At 58.2% G+C, this 17846-nt stretch overlaps 1 protein-coding gene across 2 annotated transcripts; it reads left to right on the top strand.

Annotated features, from left to right (window-relative positions):
* Window positions 1–3724: 3724 nt before the first annotated feature.
* Window positions 3725–9526, top strand: FGF17 (fibroblast growth factor 17; the record flags this gene model as incomplete). Of its 2 annotated transcripts, none has more annotated exons than XM_079140376.1 (5): window positions 3725–3759; window positions 3953–3989; window positions 7067–7211; window positions 7455–7561; window positions 8738–9526. In XM_079140376.1, 5 exons carry the CDS (start codon window positions 3725–3727, stop codon window positions 9029–9031), a joined length of 618 nt encoding a protein of 205 aa, XP_078996502.1. In that variant the 3' UTR covers window positions 9032–9526. The 2 variants fall into 2 exon arrangements, with proteins under 2 accessions (XP_078996502.1, XP_078996501.1); XM_079140375.1 differs by having other exon boundaries at window positions 7034–7211.
* Window positions 9527–17846: the final 8320 nt, after the last annotated feature.

Raw genomic sequence — 17846 nt, 5'->3', positions numbered from 1 at the left:
TTATACAGGATGGACAAAACCAATTCCTTACCCTCAAGTCACCTGGGATCTAGTGGAAAACAGAAGCCAGTGCTGTAATTTCAATTACCATTCAATGCTTGCTTGCCTTTTTTTTTTTTTTTTTTGCGGTGCTGGGGATTGAATCCAGGGCCTTGCACTTGCAAGGCAAGCACTCTACCGACTGAGCTATCTCCCCAGCCCCCATTCAATGCTTTGAAGGAAGTAGAACAGCTTAATTTCCATGGCGGGGAAGGGCCATTTGTTAGGCGCCTTGGAAGCTGAGGACAAGAATGAGTTAAGTCCAACCAGGCGCTGTGGTGCACACTTGTAATCCCAGCAACTTGAGAGGCTGAGGCACGGGGAATGAGAGTTAGAGGCCAGCCTCAGCAACTTAGTAAGACTTTGTCTCAAAACAAACAAAAAATAGTACTAGGGATGTGGCTCAGTCGTAAAGTACCCCTGGGTTCAATCCCCAATGCCCGCCCCCAAAAAGAATTAAGTCCAATGGAGAGTCTAGCGGATGGCTGAGCTGCTTCACAGCCACAGGTATGTGGCAAGGACTTTCTCCCTTCCCCCAGCCCCAGGCGAGAGCCCTGTGGATCACACAGAAAGGCCCTCAACAGATAACCAATGAGCATCTGATTTTGATCTGCAGGCACACAGTAGGTATCTTAGCAGATGGGGTTCAGTCTGCGTTCCTAGGGCGCCCTTCGCCCTTCTCCCTTCCCCTGCCCTAACCCTCTGGGTTTCAACAGGAAAAGGGTGGGCTGGGGCTGAAGCAGGCAGTCACCTGTGGCAGATATGCAGGTGGGCTGTGTTTGCAGCAGCTGGGCTGTTGGAAGGAGCAGGTGCTAGACGGCCCAGCTGGGGGGTGTTGAACTTGGCACTAGGGGGTAGAGATTACTTCTCACTTCCCTGATGGCCTCCTCTCCTCAACCCCATGGATGTTAATGAGCTCTACCTTCTCCCCTCCCTTCCCCCAGCTCCAGTGGCGGGGCAGTCTGTCAAGTGAGGTAAACTGAGGTTGAACCACAGAGTCTGCCCCTTTCCCTGTTCTTGCAGCACTTGACACTCAGTCATCTGAGAAGTCACCACAAACCTCAGCTGACCTTCACGGTTGCAGTTTTGACAACAGTAGTGGCCATTTCCTTCTTATGAACTGGGGACCTGAGACCAGAGAAGTAAAGGGACTTGACATCAGTCATAGAGCTGTAAAGGCCAGGCAAGGGGATGGAAATAAAACCCAAGCCCTCGCCTACAGCACAGCATGGCACCTCCCCACTCAGGGCCTGCCACTGGCTCTCCCATGGTGTGAAGAAAGCCAGGCCTCCGAGCACCGAGTGGAAAGGGAGAAGGGGCCAAAGAGGTCTCACCCATGAAGCAGGCTACCCTGCCACGTCGCTGAGCCCCAAAGCCGATCTTGACTGCTGGCATCTGTTACCATGGAGACCTGGGCTGAGGGCTGGCCGGTGATAGCAGACCCTGTCCCCCCACAAGAACCTGGAGCTCAGGCTTAGAGGCCTTGAACAGATCCCAGTGTCCCCTGGGTGAACGAGCCCTGAGGGCACAAGGTAGGATCCCCCCTCTCACTACAGCTGCCACCACCACCATGAAATGCCAAGACCTGAGCCCTGTGAATCTGTGCCCTCTAGCCTGTGACCCACCTGACCACTGGGATTGAGGTTGGCTGGAGATGGCTTCTAACACCCGTCCTGAGAGCTGGTGGGGTGAGGGCATGAGGTCAGGGGTTCCCCACGGGATCAAGACAGTCAGATGGGGGAGAGAGAATGGGGGAGGTTTCCCTGGAAGAGGCAGAGACTAAAGCAGGCCTCAGTCATGGGAGGAATGTGGAAGATGAATATGGGCAAGAGGCTCAGCAGGGGCTGAAGGCTGCAGCTGGGTGTGGTCAGAACAGCAGGCACTGTGCTAGGCATTTGAGCATCTGGCCCTTTATCCTTCCCCAGTGGCACCTGCCAGCCATGAGCCACGAGGTGAGTCATCTGTCCACTCTGAGTCTTATCTGTGGAACGATGGGTTGAACTAGACGATGAAGCTCCAAGATCGCTTCCAGTTTTGATGTCATTTGAGTCTGAGTCCAAAACCCTGGACTCCCCTGGTTACTTGAGCCCCCATCCTCCTTAAACCAGTTCAGACCACTTACTCCCAGGCCCCCGGCTTGGTGCTTAAGCCTGGGGAGGGCGGAGCTGGAAAGCCCCCTGCTGGAGCTGGCTGGAGTGCCTGAGGGGGCTGCCTGGCTTGTTTGTGTGGTGGCCAGGGTGGCAGACCACTTTGTGGATTGCTGGAGCTCAGGAAGGCGAGAGGAACCCCGAGGTGAGAGTCTCACCCCGACAGTCAGCTCCTTAGGTAAATACCCCTACATCCGCATTTCCCCTTTCTCTTCCAGGCACCAAGAACTGCAGGGAGTCAGAGCTGAGGCCCGGCCTCTCTCAAAGTCCCAGCACTCCCAGCTTCCACAGTCACCACCATTCACCTTTCTGTAGGGAGGAGACAGCAGGACCTCCCTGCCATCCTAAAACCCAGGAAGGCTTCTGAGTCCCTCCAGGGAAGCCCGGTCGGGTTGGGGCTCTGGAGGGCGTGGCCACGATCCGAACTGAAGGACCGTGGATCCACTAGTCGGCTCTTTCTGAGCAAGTGACCTCCCAATGTTTCTGTTTTCTCATCTGCAGAAATGGTGAAACTGGCCCAGCATAGGGCATGTGGGCCTGGGGGGCAGCCCAGGCAGCTGCTGGGGACCAGGAGCTCAGGGTGGGGCCCGAGTGGCGGGGCGGTAAGTGGGCTGGGTTTTCAGGTCAAGAGCAAGGCTCGGGGCGTTTTGCAGATCTGCTAAATGCTGTTCTGGCGTTTGGTCCCCCAATACCCTGAGGCATCATTACCCCCATTTCTCAGAGAAGACTGCGGAGGTGCCCGGGAGAAGTGGCTCAAGTACCCTGCTCTTCTCCATCTCAGGCCAGCTTTTGTGACTCCAAGACCCCCAGCTGTACCTTCATGCCCACCTCCAGCCTGAGCCGCTGCACCCACCAGTTGCTAGGGTTGGACGGCCTTAACCCCTCCTTCCCAGTGGCAAGGGGTGATGAGAGGCAGCGCCAGCAGCCGCTCAAGCCAAGCCCACCCCTGCCCCCTGGAGGGAGGCTCCTCCTTTTAAGGCTGCTTCTGGGAGTTCCCACCCTGAGCCAGAACCCGGGACCCCAGCCCCAGCTCAGTACCTGCGGCTCACCCTCGGGGAGATGGGGCGCCAAACCTGAGGGCGGGAGCAGCTGACCCTAAGAGGGGAAGGCGCCCTCCCTCCCGCTGCCTGCCACACACCCCGCACCGCATGGAGTAAGGCAGGTCCGTGCGGGTCAGGAATAAAGTGGGAGACTGCAGGGGCAGCCTCCGATCGAGACCGCTCCCCAGCTCCATCCTGCGCCTGGGCAGCCCAACCCGGGGTTGGCAGCCCAGAGGACGCGAGCTCGGGAGCCCCCACCAGCGGCGGCTTTGCAGCCTCACTGGCGGGGAAGGTGGACACCTCACACCTCAGTCTCCCAATTACGCCCTCCTCCCCTCCTCCCCTCCTCTCCCCCCTCCTCCCTTCTCTCTCTCCTTCCCCCTGAAAACCTGTGGCTCCGAGAGACCTTGACTTCTCTGGGACTACCCCTGGGGCCTGCCCACATCTGCTCCTGAGTTTGGGGGCAGGGGGGCAACCGCCCCAGAAGTCTCTCCAGCGATGGGAGCCGCCCGCCTGCTGCCCAACCTCACTCTGTAAGTGCGCTCGCTGCCTGGGACTGGACTTCTGGTGCCATTTCCAGCCCCGGGGCAGACCTATGTCCCCCGACTCCCATTTGGGTGGGCTGGCCCGGTGGAGCAGGGCGGGGAGGGGGGCTGGGGGGGCCTGGGTGCACCCCTGGGCTTGCCACTGCCACCCACACCTGAATCTGCCTTGTCCCCCTCACAGGTGCCTGCAGCTCTTGATTCTCTGCTGTCAAACACAGGTAGGCGCCCCCACTGCCCGGCCTTCCCACAGCACCTAAGAGAAGGGGAAGGTGGTCTCTGAGCCTCTGGCACAGGCAGGCTCTGGCCTCTCCCGCATCTAGAAGGTGCTGAGTTTTGGGGGATGATTGGAAAAGGAGCTAGGAGAGCCTTGGGGATCGAGGGAGGTTTGGATCTGAGGCCTCCTTCTGACGACACCGCTGCTCCCCGAGTCTCTGCTTCTCTCTCCATCCCTCTGCGCTGGGCTCCCGAAGGCTCAGTGCGCGCAGACTTTCCAGACTCAAGGGAGGGAGCCTTGCGCTGAGGGGAGGGGGCAGTCATGGCGCAGGTGAGGCTTGAGCCTGCAAGTACCTGAAAGGACAGGTTTTGGTGCAATCCGCTCCTGTGGTCCCCTGTTGCCCGCTCCCACCTGCACAGAGGTCCAGGAGGCGCGAGGCTCCCACGCGGGCACAGTGGGAATGCCCAGCTGGGGTGCCGCCTCCTTACCTATAGGGCGCTGAGGTCAAGCCCAAAGAGATTTGTTTGGGATGGAATTCAGGGTTTGCCTCTTCACACCCCCCACCCCAAGTCTGCCCTCCGCCCCCCACGCACACCTCCCACCCCCAGCCTCAGCCCCCTGTGCGAGGCTCGTCCTTTTTTGTGATCCTCCATAAAAGTGCAGCTATTAAAATGCAGTGGTCCAGAACCGCTCTGGGGAGAGACCGCCTGGCTTTCCCAGGCCAGAGGCCGGCTTCTCTTCCTATCCAGTGGGGACTTTTTTTGAAGGTAAATGCCTTTTCTCTGGGAAGGGACAGGGCTGCCTTTGAAGCAGTGGGGGGGTGGGAGAGAGAGACAACGCCCCCCTTTTCCTTCCCCCTTTTGCTGTAGCCCCGTTCCAGGCCTTTTGCTTCACACATCCAGGGAGAGCAAGAAGAAAGCCCCCAGCCTGTCTGGGAGGGGGCTGGGGGTGGCCCAACCTGTTCTGGAAGGGGAATTAGCACAATGGTGCGGCTGGCCGGGCGTTTATGGCCTGGCTGAGGCCCCATTCAGGACGTGGGGAAGGTGGCAAGGCTGTCCTTTCCCCCTTGAAGTGCCCCCTCACCCCCCTGCGAAGGGGGGCAGCAGGCTGAACCACAGCCATGCTTGAGGGGCCGGCTGACAAGCAGCTGTCTGCGGCTGTGGAAGGGGAGGTCCCCCCGCAGCGGGAACATGAAAGGGACAGGCAAGGTCCCGCGGGGAGAGGGACTTGTGGGCTGTGGGCTGTGGGGGGGCGTGGGCTGCTTTTGTGTAAGGCTTGAAGGGGAACAGGGAGAGGAGGGGGCTTTGGGGGGCCCTCTCTGCCCCTGACCTGGAACAGACTGCCAGGAGGAGGCTGCCCGCCAAGAGGGGCGGACAGCCTGAACCTGGGCCAGGAGGCTCGGGCTGGGACAGTCAGAGACCCCACCCCAGGCAGGGAGGCCGGGGAGGGGCAGGCTGGCAAATTCCCCCACCCCAAATTCTCACCTCAGGATTTTCCAGGGTGGGGTTCAGGGTAGTTCCCAAACTTGTTACTCTCTCCTGGAGTCTGGCGTTGACCACGGCAGCGAGCAGCAGCAGGATTAACCAGAGCAGGTTAGACCTTTGGCCTCAGCTGCTCCTGCCCCTCTCCGTCCTCAAAGGTGATATTTCCCACCCCTCTCCCTAGGTGACAGTGGCCCCTGACAGATGCCCAGTTGTGTCTAGCTCTGTCTGGATGGTTGGGATCAGGCCTGGTATACAGATGGAATTAGGCCAGGCTCAGTGCCACACACCTGTGGTCCCAGCTACTCGAGGTACTGAGTAGCTCAAGGAGGATCACAAGTTCAGGACCAGCCTGGGCGACTTAGCAAGACCCTGCCTCAAAACAAAATTAAGGTGGGGCAGGCTGAGGGTACAGCTCAGAGGTAGACCACTTCTGGGTTCAATTCTCAATATCAAAAAAAAAAAAAGGAAATTAGGAATTCTGGGCAGGGCAAGGTCCTGCAAACGCCTTTAGTATCCAGATGGAGAAACAAGTGAGATGCATCTTCACGCTAGAGATGAGGTGATTTCCAGTGGACAGGAACTTTCCTCCTGGTGGGCACCTAACAGGTGACCAGAGAGCAGGAAGTGACCTGTTTCTCCCCGACTCAGTGTTACAGATGGTCCAGGGCAGCCCCAGTGTGGAGGTGGTGATGGTAGTGGGCCCAGCTTCCTAATGGTGTTTGGGTGGAATTGGCTCCTCTCTCAGCCCTGGGAAGAAGAGCACCCTCCACTCACCCTGGGAGCCTTGGGTACACTGTGGCACCAGAGGTCACATTGTGGCCCGAGCAGGCAGGCAGCCTGCGCGAGCAGCCATTGGGTCCCACAAAGAGCACCTCCCATGAGGGAGGTCCGTTGACCCACAGAGCCCACAGAAGAGTGAGCAGGGAAGGGGGACCAACTGCCCATGGAGCCCATGGGGCTCAGTGTGCTTGGGGAAGAGGCAGGGGAGCAGGGCTGACAGGGGCCTACAGCACCCCGAAGATAAGGGCCAGGAAACGCCAGCGTATTCTCCAGTACCCTAGCTCAACACATCTAATCAACGTCTGCTCTGTGCACGTGTGCTGGGCCCAGCATCTTTCGAGGTGTGAGGGGAGGATAAAGGATAAATCTGGTAGTCCCAGCTAATGGCTCCAAGACCCCAGAGATAGGGAAAGGAGGTCTGTCTCAGGTGGGCTGTGTGCCCCTGAGCACCAATTCCACAGAACATGGGGAAGGAACACCATGACCTTGAAGGTTCCTTCCAGCTTCCCAAGTTAGGATTTCAGGTCTGCTGTAGCACTGTGTCCCCCAAGCCTGGGCAGCCACAAAGCTCCTGCCTCAAGCTGGACACAGCCAAGAGGCCATGATGTCTCACCCAGCAGCCTGGGAAGGTCGCGTCCATATGCCAGCTCACCCTGCACCTTCTACTCTGCAGGACACAGGGCCTGCCCCCACTGCACTCACCTAAACACCCCTCTCCCCCATGGACCAGTGGTGGCATCATCCAAAGCAAATTGACACTATTTTTCCCTTGGTAACCGCAAAGGGGGAGAATCACCCGTCTCCTAATTTTAACCAGTACGTGAGGGACCAGGGTGCCATGACCGACCAGCTGAGCAGGCGGCAGATCCGCGAGTACCAGCTCTACAGCCGGACCAGTGGCAAGCACGTGCAGGTCACCGGACGTCGCATCTCCGCCACCGCTGAGGATGGCAACAAGTTTGGTGAGACCCGGCCCTCAGCTGCAGACCTGGCCTCCTGGTCCATCCCCAGGTCCTGTGCCAGGGTTGAGGCCACAGTGGGAAGGCCCAGGGAGGAGGGCCCTCAAGGGGCTGCGGGCTACGGGCCTGACAGTTCTCAGTCCTCTCACCTGCCTGAGGTTGGAGGTCAGACCAGTTGGGGGTCCCTTTCTGCACCTCTGGGTAGCAGCCCTGAGGACTGAGGCCTTTCTCTCCTCCCCATTACAGCCAAGCTCATAGTGGAGACAGACACATTCGGCAGCCGTGTGCGCATCAAGGGGGCGGAGAGTGAGAAGTACATCTGCATGAACAAGAGGGGCAAGCTCATCGGGAAGGTGAGGCCTGCAGACAGTGCCTGCCGGCAGGGGCAGGCCCAGCAGCACCCGCGTCCCCTGCTGACCTGCCCACCAAGGAAAGATAGGAACTGCAGCAGTCTGCCTTCTTCTTCTCCTCTCAGCCCACTCACTCCACCTCCCTTTTTCTCTATTTCAATGGCTTTCTTAGCCTTCTGAGGAGACTCCCTGACCCATAAGGATCCCTGGCTCTCATACAAGGTGCATTTCCCCAGCAGTATTCAGTAAGAGTGTTAGCACCCACATGTCCCTGTATGAAGGGCTAAGGGCTGAGGAGGGTTGAAAGTTGGGGCACATTTAAGATAGAAGCTCCCCCAAGTTCAGCAGGTCCATGGTCTCCAGCTAGTAAGGTGCACACTAAGCACTTGGTGATGAACCCTCCCTCAGTGGGTCCAGCTTGTCAATAAAGAGAAGTATATTTCCTTTGGAACTGGGAACCGCTGGCTTTCAATTCTGGCCCATGCTCGCCAAATAACCTCAGGTTTCTCATCTGTGAAATGGGCATAGGGAATGGGACTCAGAGGGTCAAAGTAGGCTGCTATGTCTGACACTTTTTTTTTTTTTGAGCAGGGGCACTGAGGATTGAACCCAAAGGTGCTTTGCCTCTGAGCTACATTCCTAGCCCTTTTTTTTTTTTTTTTGAGATAGGGTCTCACTAAATTGATGAGGCTGGCCTCTAACTTGTGATCCTCCTGCCTCAGCCTCTTCAGTTGATGGGATTACAGGTGTGCACCACTGAATCCTGCTCCTTATTTCTTTTTTTTTTTTTTCTTTTTTTTTTTTTTTCCTTATTTCTTTCTATCAGAGACAGTTGCCTCCTTCTCTTCACTCAGCAGTACCCCTCACCCAGATTGCATGAGAGTTCTCAAGTACCAAGTGCCCCAGGGGACATGTATTACCTTGATCTTTAAGTCATATGTTGGGAAACTGAGGCTCAATGGCTAAATGCCTCAACTGCCAAATAATAAGCCTGTATCTCAGTTCAGCTCTGACTCCAAGAAAAGCTTGCTCATTTTTCCCTCTGTTGCCTGGCTAGCAAGGATGCCCACGGCATCAGACAGTTGCCTCCTGGGAGTACGGGACCTTCAAATTAGGTCCAAAGGCAGGTAGGCACCCCCAGGCTGGGTGGACAAATCCTCCTCCTCCCTTCTCCTGCAGCCCAGTGGGAAGAGCAAAGACTGCGTGTTCACCGAGATCGTCCTGGAGAACAACTACACGGCCTTCCAGAATGCCCGGCACGAGGGCTGGTTCATGGCCTTCACCCGGCAGGGCCGGCCCCGCCAGGCCTCCCGCAGCCGCCAGAACCAGAGGGAGGCCCACTTCATCAAGCGCCTCTACCAGGGCCAGCTGCCCTTCCCCAACCACGCCGAGCGGCAGAAGCAGTTCGAGTTCGTGGGCTCAGCCCCCACCCGCAGGACCAAGCGCACTAGGCGGCCCCAGCCCCTCACGTAGTCGGGGAAGGAGGCGGGAACAGCTGCCCCGCAGCAGCCTTCCCACCCCCTTCCCTTCCCGATCCAAAGACTGGGCTGGGATGGAGGGAGGGGGACCAGAGCCCCAGGAGGACCCTGAGGACCTGAAGCAGCGGTGCACCCAGCTGGGAAGGGACAGGACTGTGGCACCCGTGGGCTGGCGCCACACACTGGAATAGGCTCCTTTCTGGGGCAGCGGCAGATCCCAGGAGAGGAACTAGTCTGTCACCCTGATCTCAGAGCCAGCCTCCCAGCAGTGGCCTGAAACAAGCAGCGGACAGGTCAGAAACGTGAGCCTGGCAGAGGCAACCCGGAGGGAGGTGGCCGTCTTCAAGTCTTGCTCCCCAAATCCTCCTCAGTCTGTCCCCGGCTCCCACGCTCCTCCTGGTCACAGTAGGAAGGGACTTTTGGTTTTGTTTATTAAAAAAGAGAGAGAGAGAGAGAAAGGGCTGCCATTCCTCCCTCGCCAAGCCCCAGGCCGCACCCACCCCAAGCCCAGAATAAAACATTTTCCTGCAAACGGGTCATCTGAAGTGGGGCGGGCCCGAGTCACGTCGGCCGGGGCCAGGGGCGCGCGGCCGCGGGATGGGTGGCAGGTGCAGGGGCGGGGGCCGTGCGCGGGCGGCCCAGGGCGTGCCCAGGCCCCGGGGACCGGGCGGCCACTCCCTCTGCGGGCTCCGGTGTCCTCGGGTCGCACGGCGCGTCCCGTGCTACCTGTTGGGGCGGAAAAACACCCAGCCCCTAGGTGGGGCCCGAGCTGCCGGGCCGCGCGTCCCGCTGGGCCCCAGGCCGAGGCGCCCGCGCGGGGCCCGCGGGGCGGGCAGCAGCGAGGCCGGCGGCTGGCGGCCGGCGGAGCCTCGGGCCGCGTCGCGGGGAGCAGGATTGCTTTCTTCCGGTGAGGAGGGCCGGGCGGGCTGGCGCTGGGGCGAGCGGAAGGGGCGGGCGCGGGAATGTGGCCCCTTGTTCTCCCCGGGCCCCGCTGGGGGGGCGGGGGCCACACCTGAGGGTAGGTCTCAATTAGAGGCGGCGGCGGCGGCGGGCGCCCTGCCCCCGCCGCGCTCCGGGGTGGGCTTTCCCACAGGCCTCCAGGTGCGCCCGGGGCTGCGACCGGGCCATAAAGCCGCCTCCCGACGGCGACGGCGGCGCGCGGGCTTTTCATCCGGGCGGGGGCGGGGCCGCCCGGCTGCCCCCGCCGGCCTCTTCTGCTGCGGGACCCCCGGCCTCAGTTTCCCCGCCCGCCCGCCTCTTCCGAGAAAAGTTGGGCAGGAGGATCAGGGGAAGAGGAGAAAGGCGAGAGCCATCCCCTCTCCCCACTGCTCCCGAGAGGGGCCTGAAACGAGGCGAGAAGGGGAGATGGGCCGGAAAGGGAGGCGGCAGCCGCAGGCCAGGTGGACGGCGAGGCTGGAGCGGAGCCTGACCCCAGCCCCGGGCCATTTAGAAGGTGGGGACCGCAGCAGCCGAGAGGGAGGTCCCCAGGCCTCAGGACAGACATTCTCCTTGCAGTTTGTCATAATTGCTTTTCACCAGGTTGCTTTTTTTCTCTCCCCCCATCACAAAGAGTCTTAATCCTGGTGAAGACCGTGGGCTGTGTTGGGGGTAGTTTTCTGGGGTGTGTAGGGCGGGTGGTCTGGAGCCGCAGCTGATAACTGGCGAGTTCAATGGGACTTTAAAACTGGGGCAACACCCAGCAATTACTTGAGGACAAAGGATCGGGGGCCCCCCAGGTGTGGAGGACTGGACTTTGGGGAGCGGGGGAGGAGGCCGGGAAGGAGGTGTGTTGGGGAGTGGGGGCTCTTACAATCACTGTGATTTCCGCAGGAATTTGAGACATTCTTTAAGACTTTAGACTGCCTCCCCCCAGCCGGGCCTTTGGCCCACCCCCATCCCCCACCCCCTCGCTCGGGTTAGAGACGGCTTCAAAGGTGGACGGGGCTCTTTGTCCTGCCTGAGCTTTCTTCTTGGCCTTTTTCTGGCCCCTCCTTGGCTCTTTTTGACCTCCCCAGCACTGGCAGGCCTCTGGGGGCCGGCTCCAGAAAGCCCTCACTGTTTCCTTTCTTGCCTTTTGAGGTGAGACCTGGCAGGCAGGGACCAGGAATGGGGAAGGGCAGGAGAGGGCAGCTTCAGAGGCCCGTTCTTCTCAGGTAGTGCCTTCACCCCAAGCCAGGTCCTGGCCTGGGTGTCTGATGCCTGCTCTGGCTTCTGGTTCCTGGCTGGGCTCTGAACTTCCTCACCACCACAATTCTTAGTGCCTCTGCCCTGGAGCCAGGCACCCTACTCATCCTGGGGAAGTCTGCTCAGTTCACTCCTTCCTCATAGAAGATGCTTTAAAAAAAAGAAGCTGCTGCCACACCAGGCACAGTGACACATGCCTGAAACCTGGTGACTCCAGAGGCTGAGGCAGGAGGATTTGCAAGTTTGAGGCCAGCCTCAACAACTTAGCCCCTGTCTCAAAGAGGGAGGCGGGGCAGGGATGCAGCTCAGTGGCAAAGAGCTCTGGTAGGAAGCCAAAAGAATGGATCTCTGATAATCTGGGAACTTCAGAAGGGAATTAATGTACATGTGTACATGATGGGAAAGAGGCTTCCTCAGGACCCAGGACCACACCTGGCTTCAGCAGCCCTGGTTGCTTCCTGTTCCTGAAGGTTCTAGCAAGTGTGAGCAAGGGGTACCCCCAGGGGGCTGCTTGCTCTTGGGGCAAGATGAACCCACCAAGGGGAGGAAGTAAAGGAAAAGGGTGGCGGCAGAGCATGCCTCAAATTCTGCACCTGTTTGGAATTACTGAGACCTCTGCCTAAGAATAGCCCACATATCGATCTCTTTCTCCGCCCTGTCCTCTAAGTGGCCAGATGAGGTGGAAGGGAGCCAGAGCAAGAAGCCAGAGTGGGAAGAGTCCTCTTACTTTTTAGGCCACGAAAGCTGGTTCTACTTATGTCCCCGCCAGAGGCCTCCCATTCACCAAACCAAAAGCCTTGCTTCAGTCCACAGCCTTGCTCTCAGACCCACAGGAGGACCGATTCTTGAACTGCTTCCCCTGAGACTGCAAGCCAAGCTCTCCTTGGCTTCTCTTTCCTGGATTCTCCTGTAGAAACAGTCCTAGGATTTCTTCTGTGTTCTTTCCTGTATGCTGTCTCTCACCAGCTATCTCCACACCCTCCGCTCCGTGCACACGACTGTTTTCTCTCCTAGACTGTGGAATTCTGCTCCATTGCAGGCCTCCCTTGAATCTGTCTAAATTACTGCAGTGGCTTCCTCGTGGTGCCTGCCCCAGCTGCGTTCTCTGCACAGGTGGCTCCGCTTACCCTGCCTACCACATACCAGCTCTGTCCAGGCCCATCACTAGCAAACTCCTAGCATGGTTTTCAAGACTCCAGTCCAGGCTATCCAGTCTCCCTGTCCAGCCGTCTCCTTTAGAGCATCCCCTTCCAGAAATGCTGTTAAAACAGGAACTCTTGCCATCACAAAGTGTGCTGTCCCCATGTCTGTTCAGAGCACCCCCTGGACTGGCAGGGGAGCAGAGAACATAGAACACTAGGCATTCTGGAAGTTCCTGCTGACAGGCGCAGTGGTGCATGCCTGTAATCCCAGCAACTTGGGAGACTGAGGCAGGAGGATTCCAAGTTCAAAGCCAACCTCAGCAACTTAGTGAGGCCCTAAGCAACTTAACAAGACTCTGTCTCAAAATAAAATGTAAAACGGGCTGGGGACGTGGCTCAGTGGTTGAGCATCCCTGGGTTCAATCCCTTGTACCAAAAAAAAAAAAAAAAAACAAAAAAAAAACAAAGTTCCTGCTGCTTAGCAACTCTTCATCAACATGCTCACTTGCTCACTTGCTCACTAGCGGCCTTCTCTGCTCCACAGGCTTTTGGTCCTCTCCCTGTCTGTTGCTGGTCTTGCTGGCTGATCACTTACCTTTCTTTGCTTCATCCAGCACCATTGTTACGTGTATTTGTGTGATGGTTCTGCTGGAATAAAGGGCCTCAACAGTAAAAATAGTGTTTGCTTCCAGCATGAGTCCAATGCAGGACAAGTCACAAGGGAAGTGGATATTGAGGGAATAATCCAACTGAGGTCCCAGAAAGAAGTCGTTGCCCAGAACCCTGCTGTCCCTCCAGGTGCAATTCAGTTGGAGGAGACTTCAGCAGTTTCTCTGTATGGTTCTCAAGCTCTGAAGCTCTGTGCTAATCCTTCAAGTAATTTTAAAAAATTGACAACAGGGAACTTTCAAGGTCCTTCAAATTTATTTATTTGGAGGGATAAACCTATAGACTTTTTTTTTTAATGTGATGTCTGTTTTTTTTTTTTTTGTTTTTTTTTTTTTTTTTTTTTTAGTTGTAGATGGACACAATACCTTTATTTTATTTATTTTATGTGGTGCTGAGGATTGAACCCAGTGCTTCACACATGTGAGGGAAGCACTCCACCTCTCAGCCACATACCCCAGCCCAAACCCTTGGCTTTTCAAAATCTCTTATATTTTTATTTTGGAGGGATTGAACCCAGTAGTGCTTTAGCACTGCTCCATCCCAGTCCTTTTTCATTTTTTATTTTGAGACAGGTTCTCCTTAAGTTGCTGAGAGTAGGCCTCGGACATGCCTCAGCCTCCTGAGTCACTGGGATTACAGCACCTGGCTTGGGACCCCTTATTTAGGGCAGGAGGTTTATTCCCATGTGTCACTTGTGGCAATCTCACATTCAGAGATCTAAAACCATTCACAGTGGCACGGCCAGTGAACACTGTGGTCCAGACTCTTTCCGTCTTCAAAACCTGTTCTCTGCTCCCCTGCCAGTCTGGTGGGTGCTGGGCGGGAGAGAGAGGGGGGCAGGTGCACCTGGGAGGGTGCAGTGGTATGGCTGGGATCAGCTGGAGTTCATTGGAAGGAAGAGGCACAAGGGTGGACTATGGAGGGGGAAGCACACTGGAAGGAAGGCTGAGAGGTAGGAAAATGTGAGGCTTATTCAGGGGAAGGTGAAAGATCCATGAGTTTGACAGGAACTAAAAGTGCCTAGAGAAATGGTAGGAAGTGATTGAGTCAAGTTCTGGAGTCCGGTCTTGGTAGTGTCAGGGAGCAGACAGGAAGGCTTCACTAAGGGGAGTGACAGATGGAATGGTCAGGTAAAAGCATTCTGGGGGCTGAGGTCCTGGGATACTGGAGGCCCAGAGTCCAATGCCCAGAGGGAAGAGGATGTGGCTTCTAGTCGCTGGTGAGAAGGGTCCCTTCCTTTTCCCCTCCTGGGCCTGGATCTTTGCTCTCTCCCTCTGCCCTGGGTCTTCTGGTGCCCTGGAGGAACCTCTTCAGGAGTTAATATTTAGACAGATGGGGGGCACTCCTGGTGCCTCCCCCCCCACCAGCACGTTGGTGCATGGGGTGGGGCCAGGGGGCACTGGAGTGAGACAGACTCAGCCAGAGAAGCCTAGTGCATGCGCCTGGGAGAGCGGGCAGGTGGCAGGGCCAGAGTCCACTCAGGATCTCTGGCACCATTGACCTTGCTGGAGAAGGGAGCTAAGAAATAGGTGTCTGGGGCTTGGGACCCCCTGCCAGAACCCCCTGTTGTGGATGAATGTGCCCGTCAGGAAGACCTGAGAACTCCCCAGCTTTGAACGGTAAGGTGGTCCTGCCTGGTCAAGTGTGCTGAGGAAGCTCACCTGGGCCTAGACTGACAGACACTGGGTCACCGTTGCCTGCTCTCTCATCCCAGCCCTGAGGTGGGGGCAGGCAGACCACAGGGAGGGCCTCCCCTCGAGCTGGCCTTGGAAAGACTGGGAGGAGGGGGCTGGAGGCAGCGCAGTCCTCTGCTCAAGACAGAGATGAGGAAAGAACAGAAGGAGAGGATGGCAGGGGAAAGGGTCTCCCGGCCTGGCTGACCCCCAACACGTGCACCTGTGCACACACCAGGATCCCTCCCGGCGGGAATGACCTTGGCAGCTACCACTCCTCAGGTCGACAGAGGGAGCCCTAGCTCTTTTCTGCCTGGGTCCGGAGCTGGCTGAGCCTAAGACTATTCCTGCCCAAGGTGGCTGGCCCTTGGAGGGTCATTCTCAAGGACTGAGGGTCTGAGGCGTGGGGGACAGTGGGGCAGGACCTTAAGGGACTAGAAGAGAGCTATCTAACACTCTGACTTTTCTCTAGGTTGAGGGAAATGAGGGAGGGTTTGGAACTAGGAGGAGGGGAGGAGGTACAGAAGTAGGGGCCCCTCTGACACACGCCCACCCCAACCAGTGCTCTTCCCATCAGGGACCACCCTCGGACCCTTTGGCATCAGGGCTGCTGCTCCCTTGTCTGTATGACCCCTCCCAGCTGCATGCTAGGCTTCCTAGGATGGGACAGTCTCCCTAGCACATCATCCCCCTTCAAGCCCAGCCTGCTGCCTGGCCCTGAGTTAGAGTTCTCCTGAGGCCATCCTTGGAGCCAATCCTGGACTAAGAGTGGGAGGAGGGGAGTCCTGGTGGGCACGGTAGGAGCCCCAGCCCCAGCACTAAGAGGCTCCCTGCAGCACCCCCTCAATCCCTGAGGAACAGGCCGTAGGAGCCACAGCTTCCTCCTCCTCCCCCCACCGCTGCTGAGCCGGGCCTGGCTGCTGGCTGGTTGTCTTGGCAACCGGAGGCGGAGAGGAGATGCGCCGAGGGATGGAGGTGTATGTCACCGCAGAGGCTGCTGTGCTCCTGCCCCACGCCCCAGGCCCCTGAAGGTACTGAGAACCCTCCCCCTCCTCTACCCTCCTCCAGGTCCTTCCCCCCCCCCCCCCACCACCACTCCATACCACACGCTGGCTGCCATTAGGAGACTCCCTTCCTCCGGGCTCAGCAACTCCCACCCAAGGCTCCTGACCCACCTCGTTCTAGGCCCCTGTCCACAGTGGTCCTTCCAGCATCAGCTCATCCCACCCTTCCCTCTGGGGACCCTTGTACCAGATGACATGTCTCCTGGGGTGGGGTCTGGTGGAGGCAGGTACAGGCAGGGGAGGAACCAGGTGGTGGAAAGTTCAGGAATCCTGAAGGCTGAGTTGCTCTGGAGGTTGGAGGGAGATGTTCAGGACTGGAGTGGGGCCAGACCTCTCCTCTCTCCTCGGACCTGACTCCGGAGCAAGAAGGGTGGGGCTGAGGGACTGCAAGCGCAGGCTGGGCTGAGGCCAGGCTGGCTGAGGAGGCCTGTGAGCCCCTCCTGCACATTAAAGGTGCACCCCCTCCCACGTCACTCTCCTGGCCTTTCCCCCTGGTTGTGTGGATGCTTCTCCACACCTCAGGTTTCCTCTGTACCTTCCACTTCCACCGGGCCCTCCCCACACCCCATCACAGCTAAACCCGGATTCTCTCTCCCCTTTCCCAGCCACTCACTGCCTGCCGCTGCGTTGTCATTTCTGTCTGGAACACCCTTCCGCTTACAGTCTGCTCTGCCGCCTTCTAATCCAGATACACCTTCCCTTCCTGTTCCCTCCCGTCCTCTTTGAGCAAAGGATCCTGGGGCACACTCTCACCTGTCCCCTTCAAGGTCTCCCCCTGTGAGTTTCCATTCAGATACCCAGAGCCCCCTCCCCAGTTTTGAGACTTCCTCAACAGCCAATACCATCAGCTGAACGGCTGTGGGCAGCGGTTACCAGGGCAACAGCAAGGCTGCCTAGGTAGGCAAGTCTGTGGTAGAGGCGGAGGGAAGGGGGGAGCCAGCCAGGGAGGATCAGGGTCACTGGCTAGGCTCATTACCCTCCTGCCCCTGCCCAGGGGGGCACCCCAAGGCCAATGACAGAGGCCGAGTGGTGGAGGTTTTGCCAGACAGGGAAGGCAGGGTTCAGGAAGTTCTGCACTCCATAAAAGGGACCACCTGGCAGGAGCGCCCTTTTCATAACACCGCTCTGGGGAGAGCTGGGCTCCTTCCTTCTCTCTCTGTGGCACCCTATTGCAGTTCCCAGGGGATTCAGGTTCCTGAAGGACCAGCCTGAGCCTCTGGCACTGAGGACCTGGTTTCCTGCCTCATTCTATTCTCTACTCCCAGGAGAGTGCTAATCCTGGGGTGGCCAATCTGGTACCTCTGCCTGTACCCTCCACCCAGAGGCCTCTGCTGCTGCTATAAGATGATGAGGTGGCCGGGATGGGGCAGGAAGGAGGTACAGGTGCCTGGAGAGCCATGTACGGTCCCCCTCAGCTCTCAGTAGCGCATCCCCCAGCAACTTGAAGTCTCTGGCTGTTTATGAGAAGGATGGAGGGACTGTGAGTGTGTGTGCGTGTGCAGGCACACGCGTGTGTATCATAGAGCTGGGGGTGTGGGAAAGGGGAAAAGGACAGCGCAGTGGATTCTGCTTCGTCATGATGCCGGTTAATGCTCCTCTTGTTTGAAATGGATTGAGCTGCAGCCCGGGTGGAAGAGCAGCCATCCAAACACACCCTCCGCGGCCACTATCAGCTGGAGGCGGGAGGGTGCGGGAGGGTGTGGGGGAGCCGAGGCCACCCGCCAGTCATCCAGCCGTCCGCTGCCCGCCCATCAGACGCGGAGTCCCCAGCGCGGACCCAGCCGCGGTGTGGCTGGCGGCGCAGCAGGGTGGGGACGAGGGGGTGGGGGCCCAGGGGGGAGATCAGCGCTCAGCCGCGACCAGCTCCCCTCCTTTGCCAGCTCCCATCCCACCCACCCAAAGCCGGCTTTCTTCCTGTTATTTGTGCTTCGGGAAAGCACGGCTGGTTTCCTGGAAGAGACGCCTCTTACCTAGGCTCCTGAGAAAACGCAGCCGCAGCCTGTGGACCAGGGCCTGCACCTCTCTGGGGCCTTAGAGCATCTGGGCCTCGGTCTGGGAAGAGGTAGGTGGCAGGGTCT

Source organism: Sciurus vulgaris, assembly GCF_902686455.1.
Source record: "Sciurus vulgaris genome assembly, chromosome: 5".
Lineage (NCBI taxonomy): Eukaryota > Metazoa > Chordata > Mammalia > Rodentia > Sciuridae > Sciurus > Sciurus vulgaris.
This window is presented reverse-complemented; position numbering and strand designations above follow the sequence as displayed.